Below are 17,454 nucleotides of genomic sequence, written 5' to 3'. Positions count from 1 at the left end.
ACCTCAATAATGTATCTACTGCAGGAACTATCAAAACTGAAATGAAGGATTATGGTTAATAAAGTATAGAAAGCCTATGCCAAAGCAAACCATGGATAAAAAAGGCAAGTGTGTTTTGAAGAACAAACATATCTACCATCCTTCTCCTCCATTGTTTACATAAAAATTTTATGACACCTTTCAGACCATTGTGAAAGCAAGTCTTCAGGTGCCATCTCAGACAGTCTAAAGGCCTGATTCTGAGATCAGTGTAATTCCAGAGTAATTACACTGTAGTCAACAGAATTACACTGGTGTAAAACCAGTGTGAAATCAGAATCAGGCCCTAAATGTTGTTCTAATTAGAGGTCATCTAAAATTCACCTGTCAAGTTTATTGGTTTAGTTCTACTATATCGTTTATACATCAGGATTGTGGAAGCACCATATAAAGCTTCTCACAGTCAAAAGTGGTGGTAAGCTTATTATATCCAATTTATCAATCATATACGTAGAATTTAGTGGCAGGTAACTGAAAACCAGAAGAACATTTAACATTTCAGTTCAGTGGATACAAAAATTCATCAAGTAAAAAGGAAATCTGTTCCCCACATTCTTAAAATTGATTATTTGCAAATGCTTGAGTTTCATATACAAACAAGAAATAAGTATCGATAATATACAGTTGTCTATGTGGTTGCATCAGGGTGAATGACAATCCATCCAAAGGAGTTTAAAAAAAATGTTAATACATTAACGTTTATTGGTCCAACTTCTATTGGTGAAATAGAAAAGCTTTTAAGCTTCAACAGAGCTTTTCTTCAGGTCTGGATAAAGCTCTGTGTAAGCTTGAAAGCTTGTCTTGTTACCAACAGATGTTGGTCCAATAAAAGATATTACCTTCCCCACCTTGTCTCTCTAATATCCTGGGACCAAAATAGCTACAACAACACTGCAACCAATAGATTAACTGGAATTAACAGAGATTGCTTCACTGCCTAAATATTCAGATAAATTGGTGTTTAATATTCTGGGAGGTTCACATATAAATACTTTCTCCATGGTTTTATCTTAATGAATTCTAATGATTTGTTCCACGCATCTGAGAGTATACACTACATTACTATTGATGAGGCTGAAGATCTTGCTACAAACATTCTGTTCACAGTATGTACTCTTAAAGGGTAAGGTGCTAAAACATATTCTCAATAAACAGAGTATTCATTTTCTGAAAAACTGTATACCCTATATTTTATTAGGCTCTGAAGAATCACTGACTGATATGTTTAAGAAGATTAAAAGAACAAAGAAAAATGATCTCTTATCAGCAAAGACCACAACAGTCTAACGGTGTTCCTGAATGATTTTGTCCTGTTAAGGTAGTACCAATGCCCTTACTACAACTAGTGTACATAGCTTAGTTTCCCCAGGGTTGAGTGAGGCTTTGGGAAGAAAATTGGGAGATGAATAAACTGATTCATATGAACTTTAAACAACTTTGGGCAAGAGGCCTGAGAGCAATCCTGTCCTTAGAAAATCATGTGTAGTAAGATGAGGCCCTGAAACATAAACCTTTTGGTATCAGAGGCACGGTATGAGACCTACGGCCTGAGCTAAAGTAATGATCAAGACTTTGCTGAAGCAAAGTTAAGCTGTGGGCCAGAGGCAGGCCCTGCTCACAGAAGCTGGCAAGGAAAGGGCTGATGTTGCATAAAGATATGCTGTTGCATAAACATATATCTAAAATGCATTAGATACCAGAGCCATACACAAATGGAACAAGAACATTCTTATACCGTCCACATAGATAGCAAGGACAGGGGCAAAAGGCTAGTATGATGGACAGAGTTGTTTTGTTCGAATCAACATGTATAAGGTAAGAGGCGGCACCTTACTGCGTAGAAGCATGGTGCATTGTTACGTAAAGGGGTTGCACCTCACTACGTCAGGAGTGTTATGTAACTTGTTTGTATCTGTGTATAAGAATACATCCCTGGGGTGGCGGTGTCTTTTGTCTGGCGTAGGGGGCAGTGGAAATTCCCGCCACTGACTGAGCTGAGTCCATTGCCAGGGAGCACAAATTCATAGTATGCCCTGTAGAGTCTATAGGGAACTATTACTGTGCCTCGTTTGACAATAAAACTGGCCGATGTTCCTTCGTACCTTACTGGAGTCTGTGGTCATTGGGGGTTCTCTAGGGGTCTGCTGTGTTAACTATCTTCACAGAGCTGGGGCAGCACACAGAAGGAACACGCACGCAGCTGACTGTTATCATCATCGAACAAGAGCAGAGCACCGCACCGGTAGCTACTGACAACATCACGTATAGTGGGGACCTGACATAAGGGCCTGAATCTCCCAAACCCTTCAAACTGAAGTAATGGCTCCAAAAAAGTCGTCACTGACAGGTGATATAGTGAACAGGTTGCTAAGGGCTCAAAGTAGAGGACGCATCAACCTCATTAATGCTATACTGAGGTCCCAAAAGGGAGCAGACTACTGAACTACAGGAAAACCATCAATAAAAGCCTTTTAGGAATCTAGCCATCGGAGGGTGAGAAAATACAGTGATGACAGCCCTGGAGAGGAGGGTGATATGCAGATATTGCTATTAGATGGATTGTTGTGGAATTAATGCAAAGATTGTTTCAGAGCTAGTAAATAGTCCAAAAACAGTGTTGAGAAAGGAGCCAGCTGGTGCTGAGATGCCCAAATAGAAAAACCTTTTCCACTTCAGCTTTCTAAATCAGTCTAGATGAGACTTTCCTGCTTGGGAGCAGAATGTTCTTTACTTCAGCTCAATAAGTTGTTTCAGTGGATATCAGCCAGTCACATCTAGGCCGTCAGACATAACTATGATGGGTTTGGATGGAGAATGACCACTACTATTCTGCAAGACTATGTCAGGCAGAGCAGAGAAGGTGACTGGGGCTGCACTAAGAGGCTGGTGAGGAAGGCTGACCTCTTACAATAACCTGCTGTGGTCATCTTCCTCAGATCAACTCATGAACAGACTATGGGCAGACGTGGATCACTTGTCTCTAAACGTGTGGTTATCTCTAGCAAGCACTTGGTGAACACCCTCAGTGCTACAGAAAGACTAGAGGACAGGACCCTGCACTAGAAGTGAAACATTCAAACCAAGAATCTGAGGTATATTCTGTGAGCTGGATGTTGAGACATCGAAGGTACAGGGGTAGGACTTCATCCCTCTTTCTTGTTTTGAATGAGAAAATAATGGGGGATAAAAATCAGAATCTCATGACAGAGGCTCCTGACGAGGGACGGGGAAGGTGGGTGGGCATGGTGGTAGAGAGATATTAGAACATGTACTGTACAGATTGCTAACAAATCTCATGGTATTCCCAGTCCAGGTGTCCAAAAAAAAGGCAGCTGCAGAAAGTGATAAGGTTTCAGAGTAACAGCCGTGTTAGGGTGTAGCAAGGCAGTGAACTTCAAAAAGTTCTGCTAGGCTTTCAACAGTGGTGTAGAAACTGCCGTTCAGAGGACGATGTCAAGTGGGTTGTAACTGAGAAAAGTATGTTGCAACCTCTTTATTCCTCAGTGGCTCTGATGCCTTCTGTGAATTAAAATGAGGTCACTGTCCACCATACTATCTGAAGGAAGTTTTAGGTCTGGCTTGCTTACTCCTTGGATAGAGTATACAAGCCCAGTGAGAATGCAAAAGTAGCTCTAAAGTCCTTTAATGAATGGCTTTATCAGTTTTTGACTTGAAGAGATTGTGGCCCTCAAACAGAAGACCTGCTATGGTGGTTTGGACCTCGCTAGGTATTCCTCATGACTGGAGCCAGGAGGATCTTTGCATCACCTCAGATAGCTACCTCCCCCGCACCCCGGGCCAGGCTCTCAGCTCCCAGCTCTCTGCCACAGCTGGGCGACAGCCCACATGCTCCCAGATCCCCGCTCAGAGCCTGGCGGCTACACTGGAGTCCAGGAGCCACCCAGACTCCAGGCATGGAGCTCACAGCAGTAATTACTGCAGTGGTTGTAAGACGACCTACGTTTCTAGTGTAGACGTGCCCTAGTCTCCTCAGGAATGCGGCTACCAAAGACATATGTTTTGTGAAAACTTGAGGAGCTGCCGACAGGCTAAAAGGAGCACAGTGGATTGGTAATGTGAGTGCTTCACTGTGAACCTGAGAAACTTCTGTACCCTTAAAATATTGCCACATGAAAGTAAGTGTCTCTTAAGTCAAGGGAAGAATACCAGTCCCCATGTCTGGATAGGGGAAGGCACTGATACAGAGACAGAAGGAGGAGATTGTCTAGGCCTATAACGCCTACTCTTCTTTCTCTGCAGGTCTGGCTGAGGAGCAGGTCCAGAATAATGGTGGGTCTGCAGCATGGGCAGGGAGGCTAGCCCTCCCAGCCCCACCACCTCTATCTGAGGCTCCCCCACAGTGGCTAAAGTCCCAAACACCCCCATCCCAAAGAAGCCCCAAGGTGTGCCCCTGTGGCTGGAGCTCCAAGCACCCCCTCTGCCTTCCTATGGCTGGAGGAGCCCTGGGCCAGCTGGAGCCCCGGGCCAGCTGGAGCCCTGCCAGCCACACCACACCTCCTCTCCTGAGACCCCAAGCCACGTAGTGGGAAAAACTTATGTCTCTTCTGAGGAACCTGAGCTTTTTATATGTGCCATACAGCTTCCAGGGCAGCTGAGGAGACAGTATGTGTTATGTAGCTTCCTGGGTTCATCAGTAATCTCCTGGAGTTCAGGAAGATTACTGATGAACCCAGGAAGCTAAGTAGCACATGCAGCCTCCTCAGCTGCCCCAGAACATGCATGTCGCATAATAACAAGCAAAAACTTTCTCACAAATTCCGCAACTGGCGTCCAGCAGCCACAGCTGTGCCAGGGAAGGCTTAGCCTGCACTGGCCTATTATACCCACTGTCTATGGTCTGCTGCAGGTAGAAGTGCTTCCTGGAAGGTGCTGGAGTATACAATCACAGGGACTTTAAGGTTGCCCTCAAATCCTTCAAGCCACTGAGCTTAGAGACTGCTTGCTCTGAAAAGAGCAAGGACCCTTCAAAGGGCTGGTACTGCAAAGTTTGTTGGACCTGCAACCAGGCACTCCTGCACATGGCCACTGAAGAAACCAGGGACCTGGTCATCAAGTCCACTGCATGCAGAGCACCTTGCAATGAAGCTCTTCAACACAGATTTCCCCTCATCCACTAATGAGAAGAACTCCTGCCAGCTTCTTCTGGGAGCAGGTCTCTAAACTTGGGCATAGAATCACAGACATTAAAATCATATCAGCCCAAGAGAACATGCTGGTTGGCAATTCTAAATTGCAACCCGCCCCAGTAGAATAAATTTTTTTACTAAAGAGATCTAATTTTTTGCATCTTGATTTGGGGGTCACGCTTGGATGCCCATCATTCCCTCTCATTGGTCATGGATACCACCAGCGAGCCTGGGGGTGGGGGAGATGTGAAAAGGAGAAACTCAAATCCCTGTGCTGGCACATAGCATTTGCACGTGGTCCTTTTGAGGTGGGGGAAAGAGACGAAGATCTGCCAGAGCGCCTTAATGGGGTCCATAATTCCCCGTTGAGAGGCAAGGCCACTCTGGAAGGACCTTCTGTTGCCAAAATATGTTGTGGGGGTGTAAGAATTCTTTCACTTACTCCACCTGGATGCCCAGGTTCAACGTCACCCTCTTTAACAACTCTTGGTGTGCCATATAGTCATCTGGGGGATGTGAAATGCCTCCTGAGGAGACTACCTCATTGGGAGAGGATTAAGAGGAGCCCGGTGCAGGTTGGGACTGCTCTTCCTCAATCACTTGTCCAGCGGGGTCCACCTGAGCCAGCTCTTGGTGCCTAGTACTGGGCTTGTTGCCAGGCTCAGGAACTGGTGTTCTCTGTTGAATAGGTGCTGTATGCCTCTCCGAGGCCACTGAAAAGGAATGCCTCGAATATGGTCTGGAAACCGGGAAGGGGGATGCCACAGATTCCAAAAAGGCCACTGGACAGGTTTAGGACCCCAATGACCTCCTGGCCACCCACTCGATGGTGCTCCGTCTGAAGGATCCATGGCAGGGTAAGTAGTGCCTCAGCGGGGAGTAGTGAGAGCAGCTGTGAGGTTGGGAAATGTAGGATTCAACCTCTGAATCAGAGCAGGATAACTCTCCTTCGGTTGACTGATGGTGCCAGTGACTGATGCCAAGTTGGAAAAGGAAGCAATGTAGTAAGTGTTGCAGGCTTCCCCTTTGACAGTACTGAAGGATGAGCCATACGAGGCAATCAGGGCTGACCTGGCACAGAGTCCTGCAGTGATATTGTTGCAGCTCCCAGGTCTGTCGCTACCGAGAGCACAGACCCCTGTACTGTTGGCAATATCAGTATTGAAAAGCTCAAGAGATCTCTGGCAGCCACAAATGTCTCCAGCATAATCAGTACCAAGATGGTGTCAGTACAGTGTGGTGCTACAGATGTGGAAGGTGCTCCCTCAGGCTCCAGACTCAACAGTACCTGCCTCAGTCCTGGAGTCAACAGTCCCTGTTTCTGCATTGCCAGAGAAGAGATGTGCTTGGACTTTGGCAGCATTTTACTCTTAACTGCACTTCTAGCAGATTTCAGTCCCAGAGATCTATTCTCAGCAGTCTACTTGGAGGCTTTATGCCTCTTCTTAGGCAATGGAGAGGGTGAGCAGTGTCAGGAATCAGGCAAGCAGGAGATGTATTCCTCACTGAAGCCAAAGCACTCAGTGCAGAGTCCATGACCTGACTCTGACGGAGGTCTCAAGCCTGCCTCCATAAGTAAAAACGTTAGTCTCTCTTCATGGCCCTTGTTTGTGTGTGGCTTAAAATTTCTGCAGATCTGGCAGTGATGCCAAACACAAACTTCTTCCAAACACTTCAAGCAGCCTAGGTGTTGGATGCTCACAGGCAGCAGCTTACTGCAGGAAACACAGGGGCTTGAAGTTCAGTGACTGAGGCATCCCTCTGTACCAGGTATTGGATGAAATCATCAGGTGTGGTAACACTTAATCTAACTACACTAATAACTAAATAATAACTTGAATAATACTATAAAACCATTTACAATAAAATCTAGAAAGAGCCTACTGAGAATCCTTGCAAAGGCAAGGCCGGGTGGTAAGAAGAAACTCAAGGCTTGAAGTCAGCTGGACCCTTTATATTGGTGCCCAGAGGGGCATGACAGCTTGAGCTTGAGCCACCCCAACAGGTTTCACTAAGGGAAAAATTTCCAACAAGTGTAAGCGGAGCGCACAGACACCAAGAGTGGAATGCCTCAGTGCAATCACTCAAAGAACTTCTGTTTCATGAACTACTTTGAGATTTTGAAATATGGCTTAATTTCAAATCTGAACAAAACCCAAATTATTCAAAATTCTCTGAAGAAAAATTCCAGAAAAAATTGTTTTGGACTGAAACATTTTGTTTCAGCAGAACTGATTTGTTTTGGCTTTGACTTTTTATTATTATATATTATCTTCTAATTTATAATACAAAAAAGAAAAACAAAGTAATTTCTAAACAAAAACTGATTTTTTTGGTTTTACTTAAAATTTCTGTGAAAATACAATTTCACAGAGTTTCAATTTTGACCAAGCTGTATTTTCCATCAGAAAATGTTCTGTCAAAATGTTTTTATAACCAAACCTATTAATACCTATCTATGAAAAATAAGTATGAACTAGTACAAATTTTAATTTTTTATAAAGCCAAGAACCAAACTAAAAGTTACAGTAACACAAACCATAAAAGAGTCACAGAGAAGCACATGGACACTGCAAGGGTTCACAGGTGATAAGAAGAATCTAAGTGACAATTGGGCCTGCCTCTACACTTTATGACCTGGGAGTGGAGAGGTGGAAAAAAATCTAGGGTTGGGGTGTGGCTGCAACAGACACTCCTGGCCAAAAGAATCGTCTTGCATATGCCTGGGGTGCATGTGCACCCAATAGTAGAATTGATATGAACAATCATTTGAAGAAGAAACAAGTGTTCTTAGTGGGTACTGTAGCTTTGTGTTGGTTCTAGTAAACTATATTCCTAGAGTTAGTCATTTTTTGCCATTGTTTCTGTTATAGGATTAGTCTCTGGACCAGCAGACAATGTACTTTTGTTTTCTTTCTATAATTTCTGGATGCTGGGAGTCTTTGGCACTAAATAGGTGTTAACTGAACTTAAAACCTGCATGTATTTTACAAGTAATAAAATTGAAGAAATGGATTATACTATGACATCTCTGGTTTCCTCTAAGATTTTAAATTTTTGCTTTTGAACAAAATATTTAATTTAACATACAGCATAGTTACACTTCAATATAAAATGGGGAAAGGAATACTGAAGATGTCTGCAAAAGTTCATAATACCACGAGGTGGTGCTAAAGTTTTGTTTTCAAAATAACCATCTGGCACAAAAATTGAAGTACTAGTGTGACATTTTTCTTGAATAAAATAATGAAAATATTTGAAACTGATTAAAATATCAAGAATATATAAACATATTCATATGTTAGTGACATAATCACTAACCTGTAAGTGAAAACAGTTTTAGTATGGGACGTGTGATGCAATAGCATACTGTTTTATTAAATGTAATCAAATTTCAAGAATGAAGATAGTTTAGAAAAATGGTACTCTTCCTCTCCCCACCGCTACACTCCACCTCTCCAAACATAATATTTGGTTATTTCTGTTCCAGAAATAAGTGTACAGATTCTCCAGGGGGACAGAGCTGTACCTGATTAACTGCCCCCCTCGCCCCCCCAGCCCCCATCACAAAGGACTTATTTCAATTACAATTGAGTATTGGTATAATTCTCAGTAAACATGAGCTGTTGCATATCTGGCAATAGCAGCAATATGACTTCGGAAATAAAATTTTTAAACCATGTGATCACTGTGAAACAAACGAAAGCCAAGAAATTAAAACTTATCACTCCAGGCTTAACTCACACAATTCAGACTCAGAGAATGATAAGTACAGGATGAGGAGGCAAACATTAAAAATACACAAAATTTTTGTAACAAAACCCAAATTTAACTAGTTTTTAGGTAAGTTAGTTATAAACCTAAAACTTGGCCCAGGTTTTCAAACACAGGGATTTGTTTCATGTAAAGCTTCTCCCATGGTCTGTGACAGAAATTGCAAAATCCTGAAGAGTCAGAGTGTGCAGATCTCCTTCAATTGTGGTATCTTATAAGCTGAGAATTACTATGAACCTTTAGTGCTAAGTGCAGTTCAAGGTGTTGATGACCACTTTTAAAAGTTCTGGCTCTCCTATGACCACCCTCAACTCAATGTTAACACACTTACTATTAGCTGGGATGCTTCTGTTGTAGTTCCTAGCTTATAACTCTCCAGGAGCATCAGTGGGTTTTCCTGAATGGAGGGCCTCAGCCTATGGAATTTGCTCCCATTGACTGTCCCCTAGAGCTGTAGGTTCATGTATTTCAAAGCAGAACAGCATCTCTTGGGTGTGCAGCCAGCTCCAATGAGCTGTAGGGAATTCGATAGCAATAGAGCTTGGAACAGCAATGACAGCAGATCAGGCAGAGGCTCAGCCAAAGGGGTTTTAACTACCACGTTCTCCTGACCTCTACAGCTAATGAAGTCAAACTGATTTTTACTATTTGAACTCTGAACATTATTGTCTGGTGTTTGGTCCAACCTCTTCCAACCCCTCTCTTTCACATTCCTTCCACTAACAGCCTCACTCCCCTTGTCTGCTGCTCCTTCCTTCCCCATTTCACTCAGCATCCCTAACTCCTTTCTTACTATTTACTCATCTCCTACTGCTATTTCTCCCTACCCTCTAATAAAGGAAAAAGAAAAGGAACTAACAAGCAGTGTGCCTACCATATTCCTGAGGACTTTGCTTATATGTGGTTGCCCCTCACCTCTTTTCTCCTTACTTATTGTTTTATTGTCCTTTCTGACTGTAAGCTTTCTGGAGAAGGACTCATATCTTCCTTTATGTTTGTTTACAAAGCGACAAGCACAACAGAGCCCAAATTCTGACCAGCATTTTTGGGGCACTACTCCCATATAAATGATAATATTTTGGTGGCATGGGAAAAAGGGGGAGAACAGGAAGGGTATTGTGTACTTCACTTCTGTAACTTGGCTGTTAACTTACTCTTGATAACAGGTGTGATAATTCACAATAGGTTGACAAAAAACTATGTAATATATGGTGCGGTTTTCAGTTCATTTGTTTGCATATTATACTTCTGTAAAACAATGTGTGGTTGCTAAGGCGCCATATAAATTATTTGTTAAAAATATTTAATTAAATAACATGAAGGTATAAACAAGTAACTGTTTTTCAAAAGACATCACATAATTACTACATAGGGGACTTTAATTATACAGCAGTGTTATAAGAACTCAGCTTTTTATTGCATGAGCCACACTGAAGAATTAAGTTAAAATGTTCTTCCATCATGTCAATTATGGTATTTTGTATAAGAGCAAGACAAGGGAGAAGTCATGGAGTAGAAATTTGTTTTTACGAATAAGAATTTTACTAGTAAAATTATTGATAGAAATAGGAAAAATATACCTAGGATTATATTTAAGGAAGGATTTTTATTTTACCCCTGGTGTAGAACATGTGTCTGACATAAAAAGTATATTCAAGTCATAAATTTTATTATCAGTTGCCTTGATAAGTGTGAACTCATGTTATTTTACTAAAAAATTAACAAACAGAAATTAAAATAACCCAGCCACTAGTAACTCCTTTTGTGTGAAAATTGTTTACATTTACATACATGCTATATCAACTGTTTCAGACTCTTTAGCCTAACTAAAAGAAGGCTGAGGGGAGATATGATTGTTCTCTATAAATACATCAGACAGATAAATACCAGGGAGGAGAAGGAGTTATTTAAGTTCAGCGCCAATGCTAACACAAGAACAAATAGATATAAACTGACCATCAATTAGTTTAGGCTTAAAATTAGACTTCCATCAGAGGAGTAAAATTCTAGAAGAGCCTTCCAAGCGGAGAAGTGGGGGCAAAAAAAAATCTAACTGGCTTCAAGGATGAGCTTGATAAGTTTATGGAGGGTATAGTACGATGAAACTGCTACAATGGCATGTAGTTGATCTGCGACAACTATTGGCAAATATCTCCAACAGCCAGTAATGGGACACTAGTTGGAGAGTGTTCCGAGTTACTACAGAGAATTCTTTCCCAGCTACCTGGCTGCTAGATCTTGCCCACATGCTCATGGTCTAACTGATCACCATATTTGAGGTCAGGAAAAAATTTACCACCAGCTTAGACTGGCAGACACCCTGGTTTTTTTTGCCTTCTGCTGCATCATGGGGCATGGATCACTTGCAGGTTTAAACTCATCTAAATTGTGGGTTCTCTGTAACCTGAAGTTTTTAAATCATGATTTGAGGACGTCAGTAACTCAGCCAGAGGTTATGGGCCTTTTACAGGAGTGGGTGGGGCAAGATTCTGTGGCCTGCAATGTGCAGGTCAGACTAGATCAGGGGTTTTCAAACTTCATTGCACTGCGACTCCCTTCTAACACCACAAATTACTACACGACCCCAGGAACAGGGAGTGAAGCCTGAGCCTATCTGAGCCCTGCCACCCCAAGTGTGGAAGCCAAAGCCAAACCCTGAACCCCATTGCCCCAGGCAGGGTGGGGGGCAAAGCCGAAACCCAAGGGCTTCAGTCCCAGGCAGTGGGGTTCAGCTTCAGCCTCAGGCTCCAGCAAGTCTAAGCCAGCTCTAGTGACCCCATTAAAATGGGGTCTCTACTCACTTTGGGGTCCAGACCCACAGTTTGAGAACCACTGGACTAGATGAGCATGATGGTCCCACCTGGCCTTAAAGTCTATGAATCTAAATGTTTTCATTTGAGCCAAGATTAACAATTCAGTAATACAAATTTAAACAAATCATTAGCCAGAAGTTACATTTCCTACATCAAAAGTTATTCAGATCTAAATTTTCAATTACCTCACTACTGTTGGGTAGAGTTCAGAAGTATATATATACACTATATTGAAGGCAGCACTGACGGTCAATTTTCCGCACAAGGCTAACAGAGTTGGACTGAAGAATAAACCTTTGGAAGAGAGAAAATAAATAAATGTGACTATAAAGAAATATGTACACTTTCCTGGTTTTTTTTGTACTAAGTTGAAAACATGGTCTTTTTCAACAGACTTAAACACAAGTATAGCATTTACTCTTTGCTACTGAAGTTTGTTCTTCCAGCGTAAAAGCTATCTATCCTATCACTTACCAAATATCCTCCTGAACTGGGATAGGAAGGAATTAAAGACCTCTTTCCTGCAAAAAAAAAAAAAAAAAAATTCCCCTACAGTCCACTAATTAAGTGTAGACCTTTTTTAAAAAATTATTTTAAACCACTTGTAAATGGGTTTCGCATAGTAATATTTTTTATACATTTATTGTCTGACCTTTGCATTCCCTGTGGGATCATAAATTGATGCCCTAGCTGATATACTCAAATTTATGATGCTACTGCACCACATATACAGGACTTCATCCCACTGACAGATGTCTTTCTGGCAACTAAAATCCCTGCCTCCAGAGAAAACATATATTCTGTCATGTGACTAAGATGTATATTTCTGACCAAGAAGTCTCCCCCAATGCTTTTGGGAAACCCAAGGTTACTAGCAATAATAATGACGAGAGAGAGAGAGAGAGAGAGAGATGCACACACAGACAGAGAGAGAGAGAGAGGGAGGGACAGAGAGAGACAAACACATACACATGCACACAAGAAAAGGTGGGACTTTTTAAGGTAAAAATGAAATAAAAACATGAATGTATTATGACAATACAAGTACAAAATCATGTATTATGTGACTGAATTCATAAGCCTATTCAATCAAAAGGCATAATTTTCTAAAAGGAAAAGCTTGAAATTCTGTAAGTAAAAACAAGAATATTGTAATTGATACCCTAATCTACTAACTAGATAGGCCTACTACTTACTCCCTTGTATTTTTCTTTAGATAATGACACTTTTACCAACTTATTTGCCTTTCACTAAACACACACTCAATTGATACTACATTGACTGGAGAAGAGTGCAGATCTTTTAAAATCTGAAAGAATTAAGTTTAACTCTCCTGTTAACATGATTTTACTTCCACCATTTTGATAAAACAAACTATGACACAAACTCATTTGTAAAAAGATGTTTTGGGTAGAAATCTGGATCTTCAATTTTACTTGCTAGAAAAAAAAGGAAGAAAGTCAGAATTATGTTCCAAGAACTGTATTTCAAATTCTTCCTCCAGTTCTGGGTTCAACTTATTTGGATCAAGTCATGTTGGCTAATTATTGGAAAAGATTGTTTCTCAATTGTTTAGTTTGTCCTTGTATGATTCCAATTCTTTTTAACTGGATCAAGCCAGATTTCTACTTGAACTGAAATACTAGGCTCATCAGCATATACACTGGAACTCTGAAACTTCCTTCAATTGCTTTTCCAAGTTTCATGTCTTCTTGCAGAAACCTTTGTAATGTAAAGTGGATACAAAGATTATTTTAAAAAATCCTCCATGCGCTCAATGCAAATTTCAACATACATCTAATAGCTGGATGCAAACGCAGAAACCCAGTCTTCCTGATAGTTACTCTGTACTGGTGCACTGAGCGTAACTGAGAAACTGGGGCATCAATTTTCTTTTTTTCAATCAACAAATCATGAATCTGATGGTAGCTGCAGTGCATTTTAGAACTTCAATTATTACTGCTTTTTTAGTGAGGCTTAAATGATGTGCTGAACAGCCATACATTAGACATTTAGGATTATTATACCCGAGATGTTATCGTGTTATTGCTGAGGCAAAAGACTCACTTGCCATATTTCCCTTTGCATTCCTGGATGGCATCGTTAGCAACTCTGACACAATTTTCCATGGCCTTTTTTCCAGAAGTAGAATCAACAGTATTAAACACATTTTCTCCTGAATGGATGTTGGTAGCCATCAATGAGGCAATTCTAATTTTCAACCAGCAACCTCACATCAAGTGTCAACGTGAAACCTTTCAGTTCTTCCTTTATTTCTTCACCTGAAGCATCTAGTGGCGGCCTTGTGAATTTAAATCTGTCTGGAGGAATATATCCAAAGGGAAGTTCTTCAAATATTTCTGAAAATGGGTAATTTTGTGCTACTATTTTGGGCAGAATTTTGTGAAAATGACGTTAGAAAATAAGAAAGTTCCAAGTTTCTTATCAAGCTCAAATATTTGCCATTCAGTTTTTATTTTTTATGGTATAATCACCAGTTGGTTGATCTTTGCCATTTTGTGTGGGTCAGAGATGACCAGAGATTGCTCATAAATGAAGTTGATATTAAGTAGCTGCTGGAGCACCGGGAATGGGAATGGCCACCATGACTATGCTTTTATGATAATGGCATCAGAAATGTTGCACATGGAGTGTCATCATACACATTAAGGTTTTGCTCTTCTACTTCAGTAGGCAAAGTTTCATTCAGTGGCACTTTCCATCTTGAAGAACCCAAATATATATTTACATTTTACTGTAGAAGAACTATCCATGCAGGATAGTGTAGCTCTCAATGTCCCTATTACACAGATTAAAACTCTGACTGGCACTCACGGTCAAACACTAGGAAAAACGTCCCAGGATACGATTAATTCAATATGAATTGCTTTTTAAAAAAATTTCCCTCCCAGATACACAAAATAACTTTCAACTTCAATTGCCCATTGACATCAGTGGAAGAGCTGTACAAGTTAAAAGAACATTCATGTTGTATACTACCACGCAAATCTGAGTAAAATAATTTTCTTCTGGTTGGAACTTGCTACCTTTGTTCACCAGAGTCCATTACAAGAGATGAAAATGGAGGAAGCTGCTCCTAACTCTTAGAATTATTTTTGAAATCAAATAAAATTATAGTTTAGTTTGCCCCATCTTCCAACTCAAAGTTCCTATGAATGAATGTCTTAATCCTAAAGGAATGGGAAGAAAGAGTGTAGGGGGAACTATAAGAAAGTTCTAATTGTGTTTTAATTTTAAAAATAAGTTTTTAAATTGACCAATAGACATCATCTTTAATGGCTGAAAAGCTGTAATTTGTCTTATTCCATGTGTGAAATTATTTGGATCTATTTTGGTTAATAAACAAGCTGAGCTATCTAGAAATCAAGTTTCTAATAGATGAGGACATGCAGTGCATGTGTTTAGTACCTAATTATAATTTTAAATCCACTATAATAAAAATCAAGATTTTTTTGTTAAATACTTCAAGGAATGCAGACTGAGGCTAATAAAAATTGCTTTGTTCTAATAACTACAGGGCCAGATTAGAGAGGGAACAATCCTCACTTCATGCTGGGAACTGAATCAGACTGTATGATGCTGGGAGCTGAATGGTTTAACTGACTACAAATATTCTGGGCCCAAGAACCAACTTTACTCAGACCAGGCTAGAAACTGACACGCACATGGTAACTTTATCAGTCACCCACAACATCAAAACTCCAAACGGAGTAGATTTTATGAAATTCAGCAGTGCTTTAGCAATCATTACTCTGTACTGGTGCACTATCTTTAAAGATATATATATATATATTTTTTACTCTTGCTTTGACACATGGATGAACAGACCTACATGCTGTTTTTAAAAAATCATCAGAAAAAGTAAAAAATTAGTTTGGATTGAAAGGGACTGAAATGAAATGAAATGGGGGGAAGGGATAGTTCAGAGGTTTGAGCATTGGCCTGCTAAACCCAGGGTTGTGAGTCCAATCCTTGAGGGGGCCATTGGGGATCTGGGGCAAAAATTGGGGATTGGTCCTGCTTTGAGCAGGGGTTTGGACTAGATGACCTCCTGAGGTCCCTTCCAACCCTGATATTCTATGATTCTATGAAAGTCAGTCCATCACATAAAATAGCAGAAGTTACTAGTTATTTCCGCCTGCATGCCAAACATAAATATAACTTTTTCTTAAATCAGTATATTTTAAAAAGTGGTTAGAATTCAGTGTCTATGGAAAGCTGATAATTGGGGCTGCAGCCCCACATTAGCAGAATAAGCTACCTGTTGCACTGAAACTGACACCAATGTTATATGGTTTTAATAAATGTTTAATCCTTCACTTGCTCACCAGTATAATATAAATGGAGGCTGCAAATGCTCAATGCAGTTTAATATTTCAGACTGAGTGATCTTGCATTCTATTAGCATTGTATTGAAGTGTGTTATGGTAATATAGTATATCTTATCCTCCTCAAGCACTCATGCAAATGAGATGTATATCTCATGAGGCTATCCCATTGAGAAAAGTTTTACATTAAAAAGGGGAAAAAATGCTTACTTGTACTTCTGTTTCTCTGAAGATATAATTCCAAAAGGATTTCTATTCCTAAGCCTTGGGTCATTACCACAAGCCTGGAAGAACTACCTCAGCGCTTAAAGAATTTTGACACTTGAGGCTTGCAGTAGTAGGACAGAGAGAGAGTCAGGTCCCCTACTGGCTGGTGTATGCTGGATATAAATGCTTCCCTTGGAATATTCCAGTCAGTTCCTTTGGTTTCACAGGATGTGAAACTCCCAGGATGGTCATCCAATTCAAAATGGTTAATTAGGACTCAAAATAAGTCCCACCCCCAAAACACAAAAACTAAGTGCAAACACTGAGGCACCTTAAAAAGGGACTAACCCCCAAACTCTGAGGGGAGTTATGGTTGCTGAATGAGAATCCCTTCATAATGTTATCTCCAGAGAACAAGACTTACACATAAGTAATTCTTTCTTCTCTAAAGATCCTATCCACCATGATTCTTACTCCTAAACAGTAGGAACCAGGGAGAATGTCCCAAAAGAAAAAATTGGCAATCTTGATATATGCAGCAACAACATGGCTATTGCCAATAGCGAGAAAAAGAAGCAGGCTTAGTTTTAATTACAACTGAGTTCAGCACTTTGATGATAACTGCCTATCTGGTCTTAGTCAGGGGAAGGATCTACACCAGCATGCGAGGCGTTAGCACCAAGTCCTGGAGCTCAAAAGCTGTGGCTAGCTCAGGCTTACACTTTGAGAATTTACCCTTTGTAGTACTCCGGTCTGGCCTTGGGCTAGACTTACAGGAATCCCTAGGATGCCTTAAAGAGGGATTTCACGCACTCCAATATCTTTTTCAGTACACTGGGTAACAAACTGACAGGCAAATTGACATACCCAAATACCAAGGTCAACTCCTAGGCAAATGATGTACCAAATACAGTTATGCAAACTGGACACAATCGTGTTGCACTAATATTCATATGTTCGCCGAACTTAAAACTACAATCTCTTTCTAGTTTCCATTCTTATATTTCTTTCCATTCAGTACAAACTAAAAATTCATACAGACAATGACTTGTTTATATTGCTCTATATTCTATACACTGAAATGTAAGTATAATATTTATATTCCAATTGATTTATTTTACAATA

At 40.5% G+C, this 17,454-nt stretch overlaps 1 protein-coding gene across 2 annotated transcripts in view; it reads right to left on the bottom strand.

Moving 5' to 3' along the window:
• The window catches only part of LOC311524170 (solute carrier family 22 member 15-like), a 57,572-nt gene that overhangs the window by 5,550 nt on the left and 34,568 nt on the right, over window positions 1-17,454 (bottom strand). For both annotated transcript variants that reach the window (XM_084635016.1, XM_084635015.1), the window contains exon 9: window positions 11,959-12,067. In XM_084635016.1, the coding sequence (XP_084491142.1) occupies window positions 11,959-12,067 (109 nt within the window). The remainder of the gene's footprint in view (window positions 1-11,958; window positions 12,068-17,454) is intronic.

Source organism: Lepidochelys olivacea (assembly GCF_965140295.1).
Source record: "Lepidochelys olivacea isolate rLepOli2 genome assembly, chromosome: 7".
Classification (NCBI taxonomy): Eukaryota; Metazoa; Chordata; order Testudines; family Cheloniidae; genus Lepidochelys; species Lepidochelys olivacea.
This window is presented reverse-complemented; position numbering and strand designations above follow the sequence as displayed.